This window comes from Vulpes lagopus, chromosome 7 (assembly GCF_018345385.1).
Source record: "Vulpes lagopus strain Blue_001 chromosome 7, ASM1834538v1, whole genome shotgun sequence".
Lineage (NCBI taxonomy): Eukaryota > Metazoa > Chordata > Mammalia > Carnivora > Canidae > Vulpes > Vulpes lagopus.
The window spans coordinates 66,432,411-66,458,731 of NC_054830.1; the positions used below are offsets into that span (position 1 = coordinate 66,432,411).

Consider the following 26,321-nt stretch of genomic DNA (forward strand, 5'->3'; position numbering starts at 1 on the left):
GATCATGAAAGAGGACTGAATTTTATTAATGTTTCCTACATCTGTTAAGATAGCTACATCCTAAATATGAAGAATGTCCCTTATTAAAAACTTCCAAACCTTTAATCTAAACATAAATCGCTTTTCTATTGGGATCATATTGTGTCTGCATTATATTATTTTTAATTGTTAACATTATCTTGAGAACATTTCACCATGCACTTGTCTTCAAAAGCATTCTTTGTTCTTTTAATGACTGCAGTTCTAATTTTTTATTTTATTTTATTTTATTTATTTATGATAGGCACACAGTGAGAGAGAGAGAGAGAGAGAGGCAGAGACACAGGCAGAGGGAGAAGCAGGCTCCATGCACCGGGAGCCTGACGTGGGATTCGATCCCGGGTCTCCAGGAGCCTGATGTGGGATTCGATCCCGGGTCTCCAGGATTGCGCCCTGGGCCAAAGGCAGGCACTAAACCACTGCGCCACCCAGGGATCCCATGACTGCAGTTCTAAATCTTATGTATCATACATTCCCCAATTTGAGAACACTAATGTTGTTTTTAATTTCAAATATGTACATAAATGTATGCTTCTATTTCCCATTCTTTCTGTAGAGTAAATTCATGGAAGTGGAATTATTTAATATAAGTATTTTTTTTAAACTATACATTCACTAGCATGATATGAGAAGATACTATTCATACTAGCCTTATCATCATTGGGTATATTTACTACTGATATTGTGTTAATACATTTTAATCAATGTGATGGGCAGAATTATATTTTACTTGGATTTAAAAAATTATTTATGTTTGGGGTACCTAGGTGGCTCAGTAGGTTGAGAGCGCAATTCTTGATTTTCGCTAGGGTCATGATCTCAGAGTCCTGAGACCAAGCCCCGCATGGGGCTCCATGCTGGGCAGGGAGTCTGCAAGATTCTCTCCCTCTCCTCTCCCTCTGCCACTCCCCCTACTTGAGCTCATATGCACCCACACACTCACTGTCTCATTCTCTCTCTAAATAATAAATAAAATCTACAAAAATTTTTCATTTTTACTGGACATTTGCATATATTTATTTTGTGAAATGATTTGCTTATCTATTTTTCTCTTCTTACATTTTATCTGTATGTGTCAAAGATATATTTAATGTATATTTAATTTAAAACTAATCAGGACATCAGTGTTTTCCTTTAAGGTTTCTTTCATTGCTTTTATACTTAGAAAATTCTTCCTAAAATTAGAAAAATATGTATTCATGTTTTCTTTAAGATTTTCCTTAAGATTTTGGTATCATTTATGGCGTAGTCTTTCCTTTCTTTACTGATTAGATATGCCACTTACAAAATATGCTAAATCCTTGCCCACATTAGAGTGTTTCTGGATATTATGTTCTATTAATTTGTCTATTATTGTACCATACAGTTTTAACCATTTAATATATAATAATAACATGTATTAATAGTATCTTATTTTTTGTTATTAAATTTTTTTCCTACTCTCATGTATTCTTCTAGATTTACTTTCAGTAAATCAGTTTTTTAATTTCCAAAAGAGATCTCTTGAGAAATTGTAATGCCATTGAAATTTTTTACTTCTTTTTTTTACCATTAGTCTTACTAACCAGGAAAATGATTTATCTTGCCTTTTATTCAATGTTTTAAATGGTCCTCATTAAACTTTTATAGTTTCTTTCATATACTTTCTGCACATTTTTGTTATGTTGATTTCTTGATGTTTGTATACTTGTCATCATTATGAATGAATTTTCCATTAATTGGGGGGAGGGTTATATATGTTTGAAAACCGGAGATTTTCTAATTTTTTTTTAATCAGGCACCTAGTGAACTCCTTTATTTGTTTTCGTTTAGTAATCTTGGGTTTTCTAGGTAGATAAAGGAATCTTCTGCAAGAATAAACTTGTCTGTCCTGTCAAGTAGATCTCTACTGTTCCTTTTCATAGTTAACTAGCAAAATATTTGCTTCTTTGTAACAATTCAACACTTCTTTACAATAGAGGAAAACAGTCTCCTCATATCTGTATAGAAGAGCTATAATAAAGTAAGGACTCCAGGAAGTGTTGTATAACCTTAAGAATATACGGAAGTAGCACCCTTCGTAAAACAACTTTTGTGTGGTTACAAAGAACATTGGTTGTAGTGTGTTGCTGCCCTCAAGTGGCTCTATCAAAAATGGATGGTTGGAAAATAAGACCTCATAACTGGTAGATGTTTCTTTCCATAGATTTGCAGAAATAGTAGAATGAGCCTACTCATCTAGAAAGAGAAAATGGCTAGAGGACCTGTTGTGGATATAAACAAATGCTGTTTGGATTTTTACTACTAATACGACTTCAGTAATCAGAATGGAAATACAAATGAACTATGTTTGGGATCCCTGGGTGGCACAGTGGTTTGGCACCTGCCTTTGGCCCAGGGCGCGATCCTGGTAGACCCGGGAGGGATTGAGTCCCACGTCGGGCTCCCGGTGCATGGAGCCTGCTTCTCCTTCTGCCTGTGTCTCTGTCTCTCTCTCTCTCTCTCTCTCTGGCTATCATGAATAAATAATAAAAAAAATTTAAAAAAAAAAACCAAAAAAACCCAAATGAACTATGTTTAATTGTCAAACATAAGCCCTGTTTAGATACGGAATTGATTGGCTAGCTCTCTTTGGTATATAAAAGAACTATGCCAAATTTGTTATGGGAAGCTCTTGGCCATGAAATTATCAGAAACTTGGCAGGTTCAGATAAGTAATCTCTTAAGAGGCTAGTTTATGGAACAAATTCTCTTTTGGCACTTCAAGGTAACACCAGGCAAAGGGATGTTTCCTGGCTGCCTGCTTAACACCACATATTTATTAGACACATGCATGCCAATGATGTAGTTGGTCATGGGAGTCATCACTCCATGCTATTCCTCTTTCATGACATTTTAAATTTACTTAACTGAAAGGTTACTACCCAGAACAAGAGATTGTTGCTCCTGCTTCCTTGTAGCTTTGGCTTTGGGGAGTTTGGCTTTCTGAATAGCTCTTCATCTAAACTTATATTTTCCCTTTCTTCCTTCCACTCAGGAGCTTATAGTAGAATGGGAACAGGTTTTACATTCCTTCCTTTGGCTCAGAAAGTGTTAAAGCACTGACGTAGTTGGCTAAGATTCTAAAGTAACCTGAACATAATAGAGTGGAGATCGAAGGGAGAAATTTATTCCAGTAATTAACTGTTAGCATTAGTGTTTCCTAATATATGATGTATCACACTTGTCAAGTACTTTGCCATATTACTTTCATTATAATCAACTTGCCAATGAAAATCTTATTTCTATTTTATACCAGAAACAATTTTTTTAATCATTACAGTGATAGAATCTGAATTGATCTCATTTGTAGGTTTTGTAGACCATCTCCTTTCCCTACATATCTGAGCCTCTAGGGATGAATTCAAGACTTTAAGAGGTAAAATGATGCAGAGAAAAGACTAGGTTCCACAAAAGTCTAATGCTTTTATTTCTTTACAACTCTGATTAGGCTACCCCTGGTTATTTTGGAGGATATGGCTGCAAGATATTTTCCACCAATTATTAATCTTTGTTGAAAAGAAAAGCCATTACAACTCTTTCAGGATGTTTGGTTACTAGTCAGTGTACTAAGTAATGCTAAAATTTACTGAGCTTTTGCCTATATGCCAATCCTATGATGCATGCTTTATATAATACAATAAAGAATTAAAGAATTTAAAGGATGTTTAAATGGCTAATTGCAGTAACTAACTAAATCCCTTTGTGTAACTTTTAGATTTTTTCTTATTCCTTTACATTTCTTTTTTTTTTCAGATTTATATATTGATGAAGAAATACTTTTTGTAAATAACTTGATGTCATATAAAAGTCAGCTACCAACTGTGCATACTCTGTTGAGTAGGCTAAAACCATTTTTGATAAAGGACCCCATTTTAGATTTCAAAGAACAGGTCTTCACAGAAGCTAATTTCTTCAGGTACTTAATTGTCTGATGCAAATATTTTTAAGGGAGAAAATATCTTTGTATGCTCACAAGTCTAGATGTTATCAATAATAATATTTATCATTTATCTCAATTCCAGGTTTTTCTCTTTTTTTTCAATTCCAATTTCAATCATTGTGTTAAATTATTATTTAATTTGGTTGGCTACATTTAGTATGTACCTTGCTTTTTTTTAGTAGACACTAATTTAATGTTTTATTTTTTGTTAAGGGAACATTTCTCATTTCAAGGAGATTTGAAAAGTCTTGTGAAAGAAGATTTTTACATGCATAAAGAGAACTTTTGTCAGGAAAAGCTAGAAGATACAGTAGGTTTAAATGAAACTGTAATACTTGCTTTCAGTAATATTTTTATAAAAGTTGGTAAAGCACACTTTTATAAATTTCAGTAATATGCATTGACTATCTACTATTGTCAAGTTAAAAAAGACTTGGCAATAGGTTAAATATACCAGTAACGGAGTCAAATTTACTTTAAGATAGTGGTTCTAAACTATGGTTGCACATTGGAATTACTTGGAGAGTTTTAATAAAATCCTGGAGCCTGGGTCCTACTCAGATGAATTTTGGTTGATATTGTGCAGCCGAGGTATAGTGAATTTAAAAATATCTCTTAGTGATTTTAATAAATCTACCTGGTATAGAACATTAAGTGGTCATATTCTAATTAAAAAATTGGAAACCAGAGCTAGAAATGTTGATTTTGATTTGTGAGTTACACACAAAACAGCACTATGTCAGAGAAGTTTCTCATTGAAGTAGTAAGAATAAAGATGGTCTGAGATTTCATTTTAGGTGCTGCCTGTGGTTAATAAGGAAGATAGCATCATTACATATTAAAGATCAAATTCCTCAAAGGCATCCCTTCTTTTTTAGCATACAGTTCTGATAGACACAAAATTGTTACTATGATATTATTATTAAAGAATTTTATCAGTTGAGAGTGCAAAGAATTTTTTACAATTTAACAAACTCAGAAAACTAGGCCCATATAGATTCAATGCATTTACAAATTACTTTAAACATTTTTTTGAAACAACTGAAAATGTTTCATATTTGGGGCTTTTCTTAAGACATTCAAAGAATATAGATAGAAATGTAAATATAGATACAGATACAGATATCATAAGGCATTTAAAGGGTTTCCTTACAATTAAAAATGTTAATATACATGGTGAAAATATTAATTTACCTATTAGCTTCTTTTCTAGTCCTCCCATCCCTCACCTATTAGCTCTGAGAATTGTGCACATAGAATCCTGTTCTGTAGGAATGAAAAAGAAGTGTATTTAATGACATGTAGCAAAGATCCATTCCATTTCATCTACCCTTTTAACTTCTCTCGATTCACTATTTCTCATCTACTACAGTGATTATTTTTAATTCAGAAGTTTAGAAATTTGTTATTAGGCCAAAAGAAGATATTTCTGCATCTAGAATACTGTACATCACTAGTATAATCAGTGGCCATAAAAGACATTACTCAGAACATTGCTTTTAGTATATTTTTGGCTACTATACCTCTATTTTTTTTAAAAATGTTTTAATAACATTAAAATTTTTGAATATTTAGTCTAAAATTTGATACACCAATTAAACAAATTATATCTGTTTGTGAGTCCAGAAATACTTACCTGGAAAACCTCCCTAAAAGCTTGTTTTACTTATACTATTTCAGCCATCAATTTTGTCTGAGTGTGAACTCTTAATATCTACAAGCTCCAAACAAGAAGCTGATATTCCATCACTCTCCGAACTGAAGGAATCATTAAACTTAGTTCCAGAAATAATAAATTATGCAGATGAAAATGAACTTTTCAAAAGAGGTGAGAATAAATTTAAAAATCCATTACTTGTAAAAACTATTTAATAGTGTTTGTTATAAAAGCACTTGACTAAACTGTTTTCTCTTTTAAAAACCTCCAGATTTTTATTTATTTATTTTGAACTCCCAGATTTTTAAAAAGTGTTCTGCAGGTAAATCTTAGAATTATTGTTGGTAAGACTCTTTTTTCATTGTCTTTCTCTTTATACACTTGCAAACTTAAAACATCTCTGAAATTAACCATTTCAATATAATTATACAAGTAAAGCTAAATCACCTATGACTATACTAACTTTTTAAAGTTGTTTTCTTTTTTTATTTATTTATTTATTTATTTACTTATGATAGTCATAGAGAGAGAGATAGAGAGGCAGAGACATAGGCAGAGGGAGAAGCAGGCTCCATGCACCGGGAGTCCGACGTAGGATTCGATCCTGGGTCTCTAGGATCACGCCCTGGGCCAAAGGCAGGCGCTAAACCGCTGCGCCACCCAGGGATCCCTTAAAGTTGTTTTCTAATAAACAATGACAAAGTACTAACAACTTCTATGCTGACTTTAGTTAGATATGGAGAAGCTCAGAGTAAGGTCCTGATTCATGGAATCAGGTAACTAGGAGAATCATAACCTAAAATGTAGATTTTTTTTTATGCCAGTTAGACTTAGTCAATATTGTTGTTTTTCTGATGACAATTTAAGCCCAGATATTTAACTACTCTTTTATAAATTCCAATTGAAATCATTAAAGATATATAATATTAGGGAGGAGGGAAGGGAGATTTATGATATCCATTGAGAACAGGGATGCTTCCCATTACTAGACCACAGACTTGAAGGAATTCTTACAGACAAGACTAGATCAAGTATCAGCCTACAAATCAAAGCAAGGGAATGAAAAATCAACCTGAGTAAGTTAATCAAATTCATACCAGAACTTGAAAATTTAGCAGGGCTTAAAACTGCAGGGTGGCCCATTGGCTTATTAGCAGGACACAAATCCATGAGTGCTAACGTAAAGGACAAGTGACTTTACTGACTGACTGTTGGGTTCCACTCCCAGCCTTCAGTTGGCTCTGATAGTATACTAAGTAAAACGGTGTCATTGCCACAGAGGAACGAACAACATTACAAAAAAATCTGATGTGGTAGTACTTATGCTAATAGTAGTCTTTCTTACTTTTCTTTTCAGATCTTACTGCCAAGCATGGAAGTGACATTGAGGATATAAAATGCAGCTCCACAGAAATTTTGGCCATTCAAAGCCATCGTGAACCAGAGTATAGTGAACCAGGTAGAAATTTTGGATGAATCATTGAGTTTATCAGCGGTTATATGTGATATAAAAGTTTAATACACTCACATGTAAGGTCTACTATGAGACAGTTTTCATGTTTAAAATTTTATTATTGCAATCCAAGTTGTCATTTTTTCTCTTATCTGTCCATTTACATTTGTTACTATCATTAACCAATTATCCTTCTAGCATCAAAACTTCATAATATACAGAGAGTTACAAAGACTGAGGAAGAGGAACAGAGGAAATAGCATTAATATTTAAATCAGAAATCATTATAGTTCAGTAAATAAAATTTTATATTTTACCTCATTATTAGTAATCTTGCTGACCTTTGTGCTTCTGTAAATATAACTTTTTAATCAATTAAAACAGAACTGGGCAGCCTGGGTGGCTCAGCAGTTTAGCGCCACCTTCAGCCCAGGGCCTGATCCTAGGCACCCAGGATTGAGTCCCTGCATGGAGCCTGCTTCTCCCTCTGCCTGTGTCTCTGCCTCTGTGTGTGTGTGTGTGTGTGTGTGTGTGTCTCATGAATAAATAAATAAAATCTTTAAAAAAATTAAAACAATCCTATCATTATTGTTACTCTTATTATCATACCAGATTTGGACTCTGAATCTTCTTTTGTTCCACTGTAATATCAAGTTGTGTTGCTTCTTAACTATGTTGATGAGGGGCACCTGGGTGGTTCAGTTGATTAAGCATCTGCCTTTGGCTTAGGTCATGATCCCAGGGGCCTGGGCTCAAGCCCTGCATCGGGCTCCCTGGTCTGCTTCTCCCTCTCCCTCTGCCCTTCCCTCTGCTCATGTACTCTCTTTCTCTCTCTTTCTCTTTCTCTAATAAATAAAATATTTTAAAAATTGGGTAGCTGTTTTGATGATACTATTATTTAGTTACATCTATTTTATTTTTTTATTTATTTATTTTAGCGGGGGTGGAGGGAGGTAGGCAGAGGTAGGGGGAGAGAGAGAATCTTACACAGGCTCTATACCCAGTGTGGAGCCTAATATTACAACCCTGAGATCATGATGTGAGCCAAAATCAAGAGTCAGATACTTAACTGACTGAGCCACCCAGGTGCTCCTGTAGTTACATTTATAATTAAATCATATTAATCATCTATTTGGAAGTTTACTGCTTTATTTATGAAAGTGTTAGAAACACACTGACTGCTTATGAAAAAATGAGTTTCAGTTTCTTTTTTTTTAATAAATTTATTTTTTATTGATGTTCAATTTACCAACATACAGCATAATACCCAGTGCTCATCCCGTCAAGTGCCCCCCTCAGTGCCGGTCACCCAGTCACCTCCACCCCCCGCCCTCCTCCCCTTCCACCACCCCTAGTTCGTTTCCCAGAGTTAGGAGTCTTTATGTTCTGTCTCCCTTTCTGATATTTCCCACACATTTCTTCTCCCTTCCCTTATATTCCCTTTCACTATTATTTATATTCCCCAAATAAATGAGAACATACACTGTCCTTCTCCGATTGACTTACTTCACTCAGCATAATACCCTCCAGTTCCATCCACGTTGAAGCAAATGGTGGGTATTTGTCATTTCTAATGGCTGAGTAATATTCCATTGTATACATAAACCACATCTTCTTTATCCATTCATCTTTCGTTGGACACCAAGGCTCCTTCCACAGTTTGGCTATTGTGGACATTGCTGCTATAAACATCGGGGTGCAGGTGTCCCGGCGTTTCACTGCATCTGTATCTTTGGGGTAAATCCCCAACAGTGCAATTGCTGGGTCGTAGGGCAGGTCTATTTTTAACTCTTTGAGGAACCTCCACACAGTTTTCCAGAGTGGCTGCACCAGTTCACATTCCCACCAACAGTGTAAGAGGGTTCCCTTTTCTTCGCATCCGCTCCAACATTTGTGGTTTCCTGCCTTGTTAATTTCCCCATTCTCACTGGTGTGAGGTGGTATCTCATTGTGGTTTTGATTTGTATTTCCCTGATGGCAAGTGATGCAGAGCATTTTCTCATGTGCGTGTTGGCCATGTCTATGCCTTCCTCTGTGAGATTTCTCTTCATGTCTTTTGCCCATTTTATGATTGGATTGTTTGTTTCTTTGGTGTTGAGTTTAATAAGTTATTTATAGATCTTGGATACTAGCCCTTTATCTGATACATCATTTGCAAATATCTTCTCCCATTCTGTAGGTTGTTTTTTAGTTTTGCTGACTGTATCCTTTGCTGTGCAAAAGCTCTTATCTTGATGACGTACCAATAGTTCATTTTTGCTTTTGTTTCTTTTGCCTTCGTGGCTGTATCTTGCAAGAAGTTACTGTGGCTGAGTTCAAAAAGGGTGTTGCCTGTGTTCTCCTCTAGGATTTTGATGGATTCTTGTCTCCATTTAGATCTTTCATCCATTTTGAGTTTATCTTTGTGTATGGTGAAAGAGAGTGGTCTAGTTTCATTCTTCTGCATGTGGATGTCCAATTTTCCCAGCACCATTTATTGAAGAGACTGTCTTTCTTCCAATGGATAGTCTTTCCTCCTTTATCGAATATTAGTTGGCCATAAAGTTGAGGGTCCACTTCTGGGTTCTCTATTCTGTTCCATTGATCTATGTGTCTGTTTTTGTGCCAGTACCACACTGTCTTGATGACCACAGCTTTGTAGTACAACCTGAAATCTGGCATTGTGATGCCCCCAGATATGGTTTTCTTTTTTAAAATTCCCCTGGCTATTCGGGGTCTTTTCTGATTCCACACAAATATTAAAATAATTTGTTCTAACTCTCTGAAGAAAGTCCATGGGAGTTTCAGTTTCTGAAGCCCACCCTATAAATATGTAATTCTGTGCTGGGCCACCCAGACTCCAGACTTATTAAGGCAAAGAATTAGTCTCCATTAATACTATTTACTTAACATCACCAATATTTAGTATGAAGACAAAAATAGTACTGTCTCCTAAGTACTGACAACTTAAGTTGTCAGAATTGAAAGCATAATTATACATAAGACTCTTAGAATTTCTCTCATACAGTAAACTCAATAAAGTTTAGTTGTCAGTGTATTTTTTAAATCACTACTATCACTGTTGAGACAGCATGTGATATATGTGTAATTTCTTATAGATGGAAATTTAAAACTATTATTTTGTATTTCAAGTAGCCCAAATGTCTTTTTATTAAAACTTTGTGTTGGGGATGTCTGGGTGGCTCAGCAGTTAAGCACCTGCGTTTGGTCCAGGGTGTGTTCCTGGAGTCCAGGGATCGAGTCCCAGGTCGGGCTCCCTGCAGGGGGCCTGTTTCTCCCTGTGCCTGCGTCTCTGCCTCTCTCTCTGTGTCTCTCATGAATAAATAAATAAAAATATTTTTAAAAATAAGTAACATAAAACTTTGTGTTGTAGTAGAATGATCAATATAATAGTCACTTACAAAGAGTTCTAAACTAAATTTTATTCAATGTTTATGTAATTAATTATTTTTTAAACTTTTTTTATTCTAGTGGAGTTAGAAATGCCATTAACTCATCTACGTCTAACAAACCAACCTTCTTCCGTGACTTCATTATGTACAAGACTTCAGACATTTCCATTTTCTCCTGTTTGTAAAATGTAAGTAAAGATTATAGCTAGAACTCAAATTACAATTCAAAATAACCAGTCTTGGGCTTCCTGGGTGGTTCAGCGGTTTAGTGCTGCCTTCAGCCCAGGGTGTGATCCTGGAGACCCAGGATCAGGTCCCACGTTGGGCTCCCTGCATGGAACCTGCTTCTCCCTCTGCTCGTGTCTCTGCCTCTCTCTCTGCATCTCTCTGTGTCTGTCATGGATAAATAAAATAAAATCTTAAAAAAAAAACCAACCAGTCTTTAATTAAATCCCTTCATATAAAAGCAATTTCCAAGATTCCTCTGTGAAAGAATGTAAACAAAAACAGTGTTTATAGTAAGCAAATAGAATATATGAATATATATGTACATACTTATTTTTATACGTATAGAATATCTTTAAAAAGATGCAAGAATCAAGCCACTTTGGTTATGTCTGGGAGGGAACTGGGTAGCCTGGCAATATGGGAACTAGTAAGTGATAGAGCCAGGTTCTTTCATATTTTTAGTATTTTGAATGTGAACATATTACCATTTAAAATAAATAACTTGGGGATCCCTGGGTGGCGCAGTGGTTTGGCGCCTGCCTTTGGCCCAGGGCGCGATCCTGGAGATCCGGGATCGAATCCCACATCAGGCTCCCGGTGCATGGAGCCTGCTTCTCTCTCTGCCTGTGTCTCTGCCTCTCTCTCTCACTGTGTTCCTATCATAAAAAAAAAAATAATAATAATAATAAAATGTTTCTTAAAAAAATAAATAAATAAAATAAAATAAAATAAATAACTTGAAAAATTTTAAAGATTCTGGCACTAGAACAATTTGCTTAGGATATTGCCACTGGATACCTGCCAATGGAGCTCCCACTATTGGCACTCACTGCTATGAAAGACAGTGTAGTTGTATATTTATTTGCTCAGGCTGCCTTAACAAATACAATAGATGAATGGCTTAAACACCCAGACTATGGTAAATTAATTTAAATTTATTTAGTTTGGAGGCTAGAAGTCTAAGATTAAGCAGGACTGGATTAATTATGAGATGTCTTTTCTTGGCTTCATCTTAGGTAACTGTCTTCTATCTTCTTTTTTTAAAAAAAGATTTTATTTATATATTTATTTGAGAGAGAGAAAGCATGAGCAGGGGGGAGGGGCACAGGGAGAGAGAGAAGCAGACTCCCCGCTGAGCATGGAGCATCATGTGAGGGCTGACACTGGGCCCCTGAATCCCAAGATCATATCCTGAGCTGAAGTCAGCCACTTAACCAACTCAACCACCCAGGTGCCCTGTCTAGCTTTCTCTTCTTACAATCTTTCCTCCATGCATGTCTGTGTCCTAAATTCCTATTCATATTGGATTAGCTTCTATCTTAACCACCCCATTTTAACTTAATTATCTCTTTAAAGGCCTTGTCTCCAAATACAGTCACATTCTGAGGTACTGAGAATTAGAGCTTCAATATATGAATTTGCCCTCCAGTGGAGTCTGAGATAGCTTTTGTTGCTATCTTCTACCATGTGGCATCGTGTATCTTAATGTTTTCTAAATTAGATCAGTCTGCTATCCGGAATTGTCGCTGCATTTCCTTTCTCTTATGCCAGTTACAAAACTAGGAGCATAACCAGTCCATCCCCTTTTATCCCCACTGTAACCTTGAAACTTAATGAGTCCTAAAATAATATATTTTCTGGAAAATTACAGGAAAGTCTACAAGTGTCTGACGAATTATTCGCAGAATGGATGCTGTGGGAGCTGAGTTTTGAGTTCTTAGCTCTGATTGGCTAATCTGTCAGAGGAGAATTCTGTTGGGTTTTTGGGAGCAACTGGAGCAACTTATCACTAGCTGCTCAGGTTTCTATTTAATGGTCTCAGGAAGGTGTCACAGCACACAATGAAGGAGTCTGGTATTGAGGGCCCCAACTACCTTCATCTGGCAAAGGATTGTGTCATTTGGGGAATAAGCCTATGATATATAGAATCTACCATGAATCAGAACTGCCCCATCAGATTCTAACTCTAAAAATAATCTCACAGAACAAGTACAGAAACTACTTATAATTTTTTTTAATACTTTTAGTTCCTTGGCTGAGGTGCAGATGTTTATTTGCAGGGCATGTACTATCTTTTTTAGTGCTCTTTTACTTCACATACCCTAATCCATCTATTAGGGCAGATTGATAATCAAAAACAGAAACTAGCAGAGATTAGTACAATCTTGAATTTCAATCGGATATTAAAAGTATTTACTTAATTATCATAAACTTTTAATCACACAAGCTATATATCTACTTACTGTTATAGCTCAACTAACTAGAACTTATAAAACTTAAGTCTTTTCTATGTATTATTATTTGCATAAATTAGAACAAAAAAGGCTTTTTAAAATTAGCCATAGGTTCTAGGGCCATTGGAAACAACTTAAAGAGGTCGTCTCATCATGCTACATTCATTAGCAAGAGGTAAATCACTTCAATTTGGTTTATGAATATAAAAACCTTAAAATTCCTGTTTAAAAAATGGATTTTCACCTCAACTGTGAACCTAAAAACAAAGAAAAAAGAGTTAAAATAAAAAAAAAGAAGGGAAAAATAAAATGTAGTGTTACTGTACCTTTAACTTGATTTTATGTCCCCAGTTACTTCTATTTCATAACACAAGATTTTGGCTGGAAATATAACCAATTAACAAATATTTTGAGTGCTTACCACATGTCAAACTCTATGCTAGATTTTCTGAAGCTGAAAAGTCTGTGTAGCATCAGACTTTATTTCCATGCTGATTACTGAATTATGAACTTATTTTTATGTATGACTAAACAATATATCAAATTCAGACATGTCTTCAGAAAGTTATATTAAAAGTAAGAATATTTGTTTATTTTATGGTCTCCTGTTGTTCTTGGCTTACCTTCCTTTTGCTTTAAAGTAATTACCTATAATCTGAGGAGTCTGCTTGTCAAAGAGATCTTGGTGTAAGGTTCAAGGATTATCTAGAATCTCACATTTTGCCACCTCATGATAGATTTTGGATTATGTTGGTAAACTGGATAGCTTAGACATAAAACCTAGCTTTCTACTACCTGAGACTGTCAACTTAACTAGCAGTACTTATAATTAGCGTGCCCATATATGTCCCATATGAACAAAGAAACAGAATACAATCAATTCTTTCTTTGCAGGGGGTTGGGACACCTGGGTGGTTCCGTGGGTTAAGTGTCCACCTTTGGCTCAGGTCATGATCCCAGGGTCCTGGGATCAAGCCCCACATTGAGCTCTGCATTGGGCTCCCTGCCCACGGGGAGCCTGCTTCTCCCTCTCCCTCTGCTGCTTCCCCTGCTTGTGCTCACTCTCTCTCTCTCTCAAATAAATAAATAAAATCTTTTTTAAAAATTCTTGCCTTGGAGTGAGAGGTTTGGGGGCATAGATTAAAGGGTTTGTGGATTAGTGTTATTTTCCCTACCAACACCATAACTTCATAGCTACTGATAAACTGTGATTTACACTAATTGTCATGCGTCTTTCTTCCTTTCTCTTCCTGGCACCCCAAGACATGCAAACAGACATACATCACTCACACACCCACTGAGATTGAAGAACCTGAAATAAACTTTAGCACTAAACTTTTACCTTCCTAAGAAGTTACAGGGGACAACTTTTTCACAATGACCCTCAACCAGGAGTGGCTCCAGAATTTGTTTAGAACGGACTTGGGGACAGCAATTTCATAAAAATTTGTATTAAAGCTATTGTTTTATATGTATATTTTTATTTTGGGTGGCTTGTAGAGTTGGTGCCAGCACACTTCATGGAAGGAAGTGCTAAAACCCTCCTAAGTCAGCCTCCTCTAGCTCCAGGTTCCCTTGAGGGATGTGGAGGTAGGAGTTGAGATATAGGCAAAACAGGAGCAATTCAGAGGCTAACAAATTCCCAAACCTTCCAAGGGGAGGAAAAGTAAGTATTTGAAACTTGGTCTATAGAACACGCTACTTCAGTCCACACATTTATAGAGTAAATTTTTCACTTGCTTTTGAATGTAAAAAAAAAAAATACTTAGAACAATAATTTTCTTAAAATTTTAGTATGTAAAAAGGCTCAATATTATTAATACATTAAGCTTTAACTCTTCATTCTCAGTAATTTGCTTTCTGCTGAAGAATCAGCTCACAAGTACTGGATGATGTGGCAGTTAGAAAGCTGCAGAAGCTCTTTGAACCCATTTTTGTTTACAGGTAGAGATTAATTGATTTTTGAATGCTAAACAAAAAGTAAATGTGAAAAGGTATAATTAGTAGAAATGTATTGTCATTATTCTTATTTTTTATTACTGTTACTGTTGTTATAAAAAACACAGTTCCAAGGACACCTGGGTGGGTCAGCGGTTGAACCTTTGGCTCAAGGCATGATCCTGGGGTTCTGGGATCGAGTCCCACATTGGGAGCCTGCTTCTCCCTCAGCCTCAGTGTCTCTGCCTCTCTCTCTCTCTGTGTGTGTGTCTCTCATGAATAAATAAATAAAATCTTAAAAAAAAAACACAGTTCCAAAATTAGGATTTCAAAATTTTTCATCATAATTTTGTGTTGATGCTTATAATGCAGATAATGATTTAAGTAGTTGTGCTGCTTCAGTTCCTCCATATATTGTGATTTGTCATTATTTAGGTTAGAAGTAATAAGGTAGAAAACTCTATGCCACAATATCTAAGATGATAGTCATAAAATCTGATCAAATATATCTTCTAGTTTAGGTTCATTACAATAAAATAGAATTTCAAATTTAGTAAATCTTACTTTAATTCTTCAAAATGCTATCAAATGTATTAATTTAGTAATTGCTAAAATGGTCAAACAAAATAATGGTTCTATCTCCTAGTAAATACTAGAATAATTTTAACTTCATGATACTTCCACAGATTGAAATAAATCCCTATATGACTTCTATTGCTATAATACTCTGGACTTATAAGTATTAGCATTTTGAAGATGCTAGTGATATAACTTCACATTTCACTTTTTTCCCCAATGTGTGAAAAGCTATTTCATAAGGAATGTTCAGTATGATTTTATTTATTGTATTTTTCATCTCTTTTGCCCTGTGAACTGTTTCTATTTGTTTTTGGTTTGTTATTGTTTTTTAAGTGCCAAGAACTGAAGAGCCCCGCAGCCAATGTTCAGTTACAGATTTGAAAAAGATATTTTCTATTGAAGAAGAAAGCCTTGTAGTTAATCCTATAAGCACAGAGCGGTGGAAAGAAGGAGGACTAAATCTGATAGAAACAGAAACTTTGGAACTTCTGAATACATATTTGTCTGGTAATGATTTATCTTCTAGTGATACTACAATGGAGATATTTTTGCCAACAAAACTACTTCAATTAGAATGTGAGTACATAATAGTAAATATTACTTGTGTGAATTTTTCAGAATGAGAAAATGTTAGATGCTGGCTTTCCACTAGGTGATTGGGAAAATAAAACTAAATTCCAGCATTCAGTATTACCTCTGGCTCTGCCAGAATTTATAACTTTGAGCCCGATTAAGCCCCATTTTCTTCCTTGAAAAAAATGAGAAGTTTGGCTAGCTCCTCCTAAAATCCTTTGTTGTCCTAAAATTCTATAGTCTGTTTTTAAATTTCTAGCCATTTTCAATTAAAGTGACTTTGTTTCTTTTTATAAATGATTAATTGCTAGCCTAGTGTTTATTTTACATCAGACTAGACTCAAACCAGCACAGTTATTTTTAAATCTGACAGGTGAACTCTGGGTGTTCAATAATAATATCTAGTAACCTCTCTTTAACAATAGATAATCTATCTTTGTATCCAAAGTATTTACTCACTTAACTAACATTTTTTACTTATACAATTTAAGGCAGCAAAAATGTCTTTTGAGTATCTATCTTTCGAGTTATTTTGTTATATATGCCACTATTATAAATATAACATACTTTGCCTGAATTATACCTTTTTGAAGTATATGGATTGTTTTTTTTTTAATTAATTTTTATTGGTGTTCAATTTACCAACATACAGAAAAACACCCAGTGCTCATCCCGTCAAGTGTATGGATTGTTTTTAAATTAGTTTGTGCAATAGTAAATTTAAATCTTAAGAAATTGGGAAAGTTCACTTTTAGTTTATTATATTTATATAAATATTTATATATTTTTAATACAATTTTATGTGTATGTTGGAGACTGCTCAAGGAGATAAAAACTGGGGCAAGAATGGGTATCAGCAAGAGATGTTTCAAAGACAGAAGACAGAGGGCTTTGGTAAAAAGGAAAATAGACTATGTCAAGGAAATGTACACCTATCCTAAGGCCTAGATGGTTACTCAGGGTGGAAAAAGAATTTTAAAAGAGATTAAGTTGATTGACGGACAAAGAAAAGGGAGAGGAAGATTTTATGGGGTCTTCAAATATCCAAAATAATGTATTAAATCTATAAGACTATGTAAAATCTTTACTAGTATATGTAACTATTTTGAGGTTAAAATAAAACATGTAATTCACCTTTACATCAACAGAATTATGATAGTTTAATTCTAAAGTTTAAAAAACTACAACTGAAAAAGTAATAAAAATAAATAAATAGCAATAACTGTATTAGTGCTAGTGCATTGTCAAGTTGTCAAGATAGCGGTGATCAAACAGAGAGAAGTAGAAGAAAATAATCAGAAAAGGAAGTAATGACAGTTCATATTTGCCTGCTAAACATACCAGGATATCTCTAGAAAATATCTCAGAAGTTGCAAATTGGTGACACTCTGGTCTTAGCCCACATATTATTGACCCATATTAATGTTTTAATTAACTACCAATATGTACAGTTTCAAGAGTTGCAGATAAATGATCTGTATTTTGTCCTTAAAAATTCCAAATACCAGACCTATATTCCTATATAGCAACAATTGGTTGGAGCCACTAGCAGCTCATCACTTTAGACATGCCAGTAATAGCTCACCCACCTCCAATTCCCCACAGTTCCCAGCACTCATAAATTGAGACCAGGTGTTAGTTGGCATTTAGCATTACTCTTGCACTTTTGCCTTACATTTAATATAGTTAAGAGGAAAATAAAAATGTTTCTTATACCATTATCTCTAATAAAAGCAAAAACAAAAAAATACAGACTACTTTTGGAAGAAAAAAACTCAAAATCTATCTTCCTAAAGATTATGATTTAAGCACGGGCCATATACTTCATTCATTTACATAGCTTATTTATCTGGTCCTATAGACATTTAAGTTTTTCTCAAATAAACTTTGTAAGGTATAATTTATAATAATAAAATGTACCCATTCTAACTGTACAGTTTTATGTATTTTGACAAATGTGCATACCAATGAAACTACTCATCATAACTAAGATATAGAATATTTCTATCACTAGAAAAGTTCCCTGAGCCCCTTTGCATTCTGTAGTCATTCCCATCCCTCTCTTCTTACAAACTTCACTACTGACCCCAGGTAACCTCTGATCTACTTTCTGCCACTAGGTAGTAGTTTCCCTTTTTCTAGAATTTCATTTATGGAATTATATAGTAATTCTTTTGTGTCTGGCTTCTTCCACTCAGCATAACATTTTTGAGATTCATTTATGATCTTATGTGTTTGACTAGTTCATTTCTTATTACTGAGGAATTTTTCATATGGATATATGAAACTCTCCTGGATTTATTGCCAGATTTTTACTATTAGGAAAAACTTCTATAGTGTTATTAAAGAAGTCTTTTTGTGGACATATGTTATCATTTCTTTTAAATGAATATATGTTATCATTTAAGTGAATATCTATATTACTCAGTCTTACAGTAGGTATATATTTAACTTCATAAGAAACTACTAAATTGTTTACCAAAGTCATTGTATCATTATGTATTCATACTAGCAATGTGTGAGAGTTCCAGTTACTCTATATCTTTGTCAACAATTAGTATTAACAGTCTTTGATTTTAGCCATTCTTATGGGTGTGTTGTGGTATCTCACTGTGGTTTTAATTTGTATTTCCTGATGACTAATGATGATGAACATCACTTTACATGGTCACTGGCCATTTGTATACCTTCCTTTAAAAATATATTAGAAGGGAGCCTGGGTGGCTCACTTGTTTAAGTGTCTGACTCTTGGTTTAGCTCAGGTCAAGATCTCATTGGTAATGAGATGGAGCCCTGGGGCAGGCTCCATGCTCAGTGGGGAGTCTGCCTGAAGATTCTCTCCCTCTACTCCTCCCTCTACTTGTATTCTCTCAAATAAATAAATAAATCTTAAAAATATATATATAATGGATTTATTGAAATATAATTCATTGGTATGCATGGGTGGCTCAGCGGTTAAGCACTTTTGGCCCAGGGTGTGATCCTGGAGTCCCCGCATCAAGTCCCACATCGGGCTCACATTTATGAATAAATAAATAAAATCTTTTAAAAAAAGAAATATAATACACATACCATGCAACTCATCCATTTAAAGTATAAAAACCATTCAGTGGTTTTTACTATATCCGTGGAGTTGTAATCGCCACTAATTCTAGAACATTTTTCTCATCACCTAAAAGATATCTCATACCCCTTAGCAGTCACTCCCCATTTTCCCAGCCGTGGAACTACTAATTTGTTCTCTGTATAGATTTGTTGACCCTGGTTGTTTCATATAAATGGAATCATACAATATGTGGATTTTTGTGATTGGCTTCTTTCATTTAGCATATTTTCACAATTAATCCTTGCTGTAGCATACATATATGAAGTATTGTTCAAATACCCTGTCCAATTTTAAATTGGCTTTCTTTTTAAATATTAAGCTATAAGAGTTCTTTGTATATTTTGGATATTGTCCTTTTTCAAGTATATGTATTGCAGATATATTCTTCTGGTCCGTGGATTGCTTGATACCTAAGGTTTTGACCTTCAGACTTAATTGCAAGCCTATTGGCAATAGGACTTCTCTGAAATTCTTTGCCTGGTAACCTAGCTCCAGAAATAAGAAAAAGAGGTGCTGAATTATTGCCCTTTTTGGAAATTTATTTTATTCAGGCCAAAATTGATTTTACTTATTTATTTATTTATTTAATCATGAGAGACACAGAGAGAGGCAGAGACATAGGCAGAGGGAGAAGCAGGCTCCCTGCAGGGAGTTTCATATGGAACTTGATCCCAGGACCCCGGGATCACGACCTGAGCCAAAGGCAAACGCTCAACCACTGGGCCACCCAGGTGCCCCCAAAATTGATTTTCAAAGTAGTAAATAAAGTACTTCTTAGGATCAAATTATAGTAATAAGAACTTACAAAAATTATCCTAATACCCAAGTAGTACACTCATTTATGCTTGGAAGTCATTTGGATATTTTTCTTTTCTGTTTTCAGCATCATTAGAACATAAAAGTTGTTCCTCACCTATTGAACTTATTGATGAGAAATCTACAAATGATCATTTATTACTTTCACAAAATATTTCATCTCCAGCAAAAGAAGTACCAGACTTGTGTTTTTCTGATGATAATTTATCTGTTAAGCAACCAACAAAAGAAGAAAACCCAAAGAATGATCTAGAACCAGTTTATAGAATAAGCCAAAATAAAGAAAATGAAGATTACTTGGAACTTGACTGCACAGTACCATCTGATGAATTATCTTCCTCTCCAAAAATTGAAAAAGCATCTTTTAAACATGGTAAAAAATGGGAGGATGATTTGGATCTTTTGAGTGACTTTATTATGCTGAGAAATAAATATAAGACTTGTACCTCCAAGACTGAAGTCACAGGCAATAAAGAAAATGATGGTGGGTAATTTAGTAATATTTTGGCACAGATATGATAGCTTTAAGGGCTAAATGTATAATTCATTACAGAAAGTAAGGAAATATAGCTCTTTCAAATAGAATATATTCTTTTTCAAAGTCAAAGGAAATGGCATTCATTCATGATGATACTGACTATGGAGATAGATGTGGCTATTTAAAATATAGATATAGATACATATTTTCCAAAAAATTTAAAAGTGCATTTCAACTTGTAAAAAAAGCCACTATTTGTAAAACTTGCTTTCTGCAACTTGGCTATACAGGGTCATAGTATTTCTAACTTTTATTGATCATTCTACCATTCTTTTTTCTCCTTTAGCTGACAGTCCTCAGTATTATGACTTATATTTTAATGTATACTTAAGAATACTTTGCCCATTTGGTTGTTCTACTCTTTTTAACTTTGCTAAAGAGTTTCTGTGTTAGTTGTAACTGTTTTACATTCACTGCTTATAACTATATCAAAGGGAGTGTGTGTCATGTCATTTCACTTCTGGTAAAGAAACAATAGGTATTCTAGAATATATTTGACATAAATTACCCAGAAGAATTAAGTACAAAAATATTTTTGTGTGAGAATTACAGTATACTTAGGTCTTATAGTCTCGTATTAACATACAATTCCACTGTTTAGTTAGTAAGCCCATTTGACTCTCAAACTAAGCTCCTTTCTCCAAGTTAGACTTGATTAGCAACAGAGGTAATATTTTGGTGTATATTTTACTTCTTGCCTTATTTTATAGTTAATTCAAGAACAAGAAAGAATGGTACAACTTATTAGGCCCCCTCAAAAACTCTAGTAATTGGTATATTTAATCCTAGTTATTCCAGTTATTTATAGTTAATTAAAAGTGTACTTACAATCTATTTTAGGATATTTTACTCCATGATTTTTCACATGCATTTAAAGCTAATAGGTTAAAATGGTATTACATTTCCAAAATTATCTTGTAATCATATTATTAATAGATAACATTGCTATCTAATTAACATAAGTAACTATAAATAAGTTAGTTATATGTATATTTGTAATCCTCTACAATGCTTGGGAAAGAAGAAAGGAAACTGACATTTTTGAACATGGAATGCCAGCACTAAATTACATGTTGGAGATAAATACGATATTATTGCTCACCCTGAGAAGCTAACAACATAGTAGAGTAAGGCTTATAGAAAATGCCTGAGAGCTGAAGAGGGTGAGTGGTAAGAATTGTCCTAATTAAGAAAGGATGGAGGGATGCCTGGGTGGCTCAGTAGTTGAATGTCTGCCTTCAGGGTCCTGGGATCGAATCCCACATTGGGCTTCCTGTGAGGAGCCTGCTTCTCCCTCTGCCTATGTCTCTGCCTCTCTTTCTGTGTCTCTCGTGAATAAGTAAATAAAATCTTAAATAAAGAAATAAAGGATGGAGACGGGGAGGACTTGGGGCATAGGAGAGAATTAGTAACAGGTAGAGTATATGAAAAGCCACAGAGAAATGCAGTTGAGCTATATGTGCCTTTTAGGTGTCAGGAACTGTATTTGATGTTTAATCTTTATAACAATATTCAAAATAGGCATATTTATCTATATTTTATATATGAGGACACTGAACCTAGATCAGAACTGAGATCGAAACAGTGATCTGTTGATGCCAAGATTCTTTATGCTACTGCCATTCAGCACTGTGTCACATCCATTAACCTGAATAGTTGTTCAATTTAATACTGACATGTTTCAAGGAAGAACTTTAACAACTGTGATCATATTACATGAAAGCATTTTAAGTAAAGCAGCATTAAGTTTTCCTGAGTAATGCAAAATAATATTTTTTTATTAGATCAAGATAAAGAAGAACCTTCTTTGACTCTTCAGGAAGCAAGTCCTATTGTTTGTACTCATAAAGCTCTAGAGAAAATAAATCAGGAAAGGAGAGCAGATAATGTCATTGAAATTCAAGCATCAGGTATGATGTATGCTTTTTAAAATACATTCAAATTAAGTAAATTTGAATGTACTTTCCTGAGTAGGACATACCTGATTTTCCATGCAATTTTCTTCACTTGTTTCAGATGTTTCTTCATCCCATTCCTACTTTCAAGATATTCCCACACCTGGAACACCCTATTCACTGCCTCTGCCCTGTTCATTGCTCTACTCCAGGGCACTCAGTATTATGTCTTCCTTCATTTAAACAGCTGCTTCCCTACATTCATTAGACAACAGCACACTGCAGCTGCTCAGGCTCTTCTGCCCAGTCTGGAAAAATGAAAAATCTGAAGCTTATTCCCTGTGTTCTCTTACCCACTGTCAGGGCGATATTTTAAAAAGCTATTATTGTTTCCAATACTGACTAAAATTTTTGCTTCTGCTATGAAGAATACTGGTTGACTCTTAAAGAATAGCCTGCTTAAGAACATCATGCTCATTATTAGAATCAATAAGGAAATATGACACTAGCTTTTAATATCTTTTCATTGTTTTGGTTTAGTTTTATTTATGACCTTACGGTGATAATGCTCATCTTTAAGTATTGATACTCTAAGTGAAAACTAGAAACAATTTGTCATTGTTGTAAATTCGTTCAGCTTAAGGTTGTAAGCTGATTGCGGAGGGAAAAGAAAAAAATTATGTGATTCTCTTTATATGGCTCTTCACACTTGTCATGCCAAATTAGTTACTGAATAAATACCATAAAATTATACTAATTCCATAGAGGGGTCTTTGTTTGTTTCATTGTTAATTAGTTTACTTAGAACAAATATCCTAAAATGAACCTCTACATAAACTCATGATTTTTAACTCAGAAAAGAAGGGATCCCTGGGTGGCGCAGCGGTTTGGCGCCTGCCTTTGGCTCAGGGCGCGATCCTGGAGACCCGGGATCGAATCCCACGTCGGGCTCCCGGTGCATGGAGCCTGCTTCTCCCTCTGCCTGTGTCTCTGCCTCTCTCTCTCTCTCTCTCTCTGTGACTATCATAAATAAATAAAAATTAAAAAAAAGAAAAGAATTTGGAAGTTTTCTGTGAAGTGACATATTTAATTGGTTTGTCAAAAAGAGCATACCATCCTTATAAAACGCTATCTTTAATGCTTTTATTTTCACAGATAGCCAGTGCCAAGCATTCTGTCTCCTAGAAGCAGCAGCTACTCCTATCTTAAAAAAGCTTGAATGCCTCTGTACTCTCCCTGCTGCTGATTGGACATTTGCCACTGTCATTTTTGACCAAACAAGGTTCTTCTTAAAGGAGCAAGAAAAAGTAATAAGTGATGCTATTCAGCAAGGTGAGGACAAATAAAAGTCAATTATTTAAAAGGATAAAAATTTATGTATTATTGTATCAAATGAGTAAAAGTTGAATATAGAAGGTATAGAAATGAGTCATGAATGAAGGCATAACTTTAATTCAGAATATGACACCCATAAGCTAATACTGCAGGGTCAGCTAAGTAAGGAGAAAAATGTAACAAACATCATCTGGCATTGCTTCTCAGTGATGCTCCTAATTGACATATATTACTTGACAGATTCCTATTGCAAAAATCAAGTTAACCCTATTATTGTTAACATCTGAACCACCTAATTGCCTCCCAAGATGGGGGGAGGTTGAAAAATAGATTAATTAAAGTCAATCCTGGGACTTTCCTTCTGGTCAATCAAGATGGAGTAACAGGGATGAGTTTACCCTCCATTCAGGAAAAAAAGAAAAGACAAAGACAAAATACATGAAACCAATTTTTAAGACCCTAGACATGAGTGAAGCACAGTGATACCCGAGAGATGAGAAACAAGTAAGGTGAGCCCTATCATTGCCCTAGCTTACTGCATTGAAAGAGTCACCAGGCCATACCACAGGGAGAGATACTAGAGGCAGAGCCCAGTGGAGAATCCGTGTTGAGGAAACAGAACTGAGAGTCCAGGGAGGCCAAGGCAGCTAGAGTTCAGAGGATAGGATATGAGAGAGTGGAGAGCTTCATACAGAGGATTGAACAGAGTACTGATCAAAGGGTGTATGTGAGGAAACCACCTGAGTTTGGGAAAGGATTAGAGTAAGTAGTACTCTGCACTCACGCAGGGCAGGGAGTAATGCCTGCTCCCATCAGCTAGATGAGAAAAATTCATAATTTGTTGGGCACCCAACATGGTAAAATTCACAATGTCTGGCATCCAGTCAAAGATTACCAGGCATAACAAGAGATAGGAAACCACAATCCATAATGAGAATAATCCATCAGAGCAAGCTCAAAACTGACAAAGATGTTAGCATTATTAGGGAAGGACACTGAAACCTCTTATAACTGTGTTCCGTATGTTTAATAAGTTAGAGATGTAAAAAGGACACAAATCAGGCTTCTAGAAATGAAAATACAATGTATGAAATGAAAAAATGCACTGGATTAATGGCAGGGTAAATATTGCAGAAGAAAAGATTAGTAAATTTGAAGACATAGCAATGGAAACTATTAACAAAATAAAACACAGGTAGATAAAAGAATCTTTAAAAAGAAAAAAAAGAGCATCAGTGTGCTGTGAAATAATTTCAAATAGCCTGACATAATAGTAACTGAAGTCCTAAAAGGAGAGGCAAAGGGGGTAAATAGAAAAAGTATTTGAAGAGATAATGACTGGAAGCTTTCCAAACTTAGTTAAGAACTACAAACCCAGAGGTCCAAGAAACTCAGTGAACCCCAAGCACAAGAAGCATAATGAAGCTACATCAAGGCATATCATTATCAAATTGCTCAAAACTAGTAGTACAGAAAATTGTAGGAGCAGCCAGAGAATAAAAAAAAAAAAAAAGTTGCAGAAGGAAAGCAAAGATAAAGATGACATAATTTCTTATCAGAAGTAGTACAAGTAAAAAGACAGTGGAGTAAAATCTTTAAAATACTGAAAGAAGGGCAGCCCCGGTGGCGCAGCATTTGGTGCTGTCTGCAGCCCACGGCATGATCCTGGAGACCCTGGATCAAGGCCCACGTCGGGCTCCCTGCATGGAGCCTGCTTCTCCCTCTGCCTGTGTCTCTGCCTCTGTGTGTGTGTGTGTGTGTGTGTGTGTGTGTGTCTATGAATAAATAAATAAAATATTTTAAAAATAATAAATAAAATACTGAAAGAATGGGTGCCTGGGGGGCTCAGTAGGTTGAGCGACTGACTCTTGATTTGGGCTCAGGTCATAATCGCAGGGTCCTGGGATTGAGCTGGGAGTCTACTTGAGAAAAAACTCCCCTCCCTTTACCCCCCTTCCTCTCCCTCTCTCCCAAATAAATATTTAAAAAATAAAATGAAATACTGAAAAAAATCCTAGTTTTCTATACTAGGCAAAAATATACTATGAGAGCAAAGGTGAAATAAAGATATTTTCATACATACAAAAGCTGAAAGAATTTGTCAGCTGCAGACCTGCACTTTAAGAGATGTTCCCCTAAAGAAAGAAGAAAAATGGTACCAAATCTAGTTTCTCTGCTCTGTTCTCATCCCTTCCAGGCCATGACTGACTTGTTTCCACAAGTCCTTACAGGGGCTGGATATACAACCCATAAATGATTCTCCTGTTGCTTCTTGTTTTCCAGTGACGACTTCATATTTGCCTTGATCTTTATTGATTTGATGAGCAGTTTTCAAAATTTTTAGCAGAACTTTTGGTACAAATAAATATTTCATGGGCTCCCATTTTATAAAATGGATAAAATTAGAGCTTTTCTGGTTGAATTGGGGCAGCAGGCTTAGATTCCTATCTCCTTGATTTCACTTTTGCACACAGTGCAAAAATCCAATCTATCATCTTCAAAAAGCTCTGGAGCTACATGGAAAACATTAAGTAGACAGTTGGTCTGTCCTTGTAAATACATCTCTGGTTTGAGTCA

General features: G+C 35.1%; 1 protein-coding gene across 1 annotated transcript in view; it reads left to right on the forward strand.

Annotated features, from left to right (window-relative positions):
* SHOC1 (shortage in chiasmata 1) overlaps positions 1–26,321 on the forward strand; it is a 77,343-nt gene that overhangs the window by 18,388 nt on the left and 32,634 nt on the right. The window contains exons 5-14 of the mRNA XM_041764033.1: positions 3,814–3,976; positions 4,214–4,328; positions 5,681–5,828; positions 7,015–7,116; positions 10,582–10,690; positions 14,814–14,908; positions 15,815–16,057; positions 20,044–20,460; positions 22,305–22,424; positions 23,565–23,741. Coding sequence (XP_041619967.1) covers positions 3,814–3,976; positions 4,214–4,328; positions 5,681–5,828; positions 7,015–7,116; positions 10,582–10,690; positions 14,814–14,908; positions 15,815–16,057; positions 20,044–20,460; positions 22,305–22,424; positions 23,565–23,741 — 1,689 coding nt within the window. The remainder of the gene's footprint in view (positions 1–3,813; positions 3,977–4,213; positions 4,329–5,680; positions 5,829–7,014; positions 7,117–10,581; positions 10,691–14,813; positions 14,909–15,814; positions 16,058–20,043; positions 20,461–22,304; positions 22,425–23,564; positions 23,742–26,321) is intronic.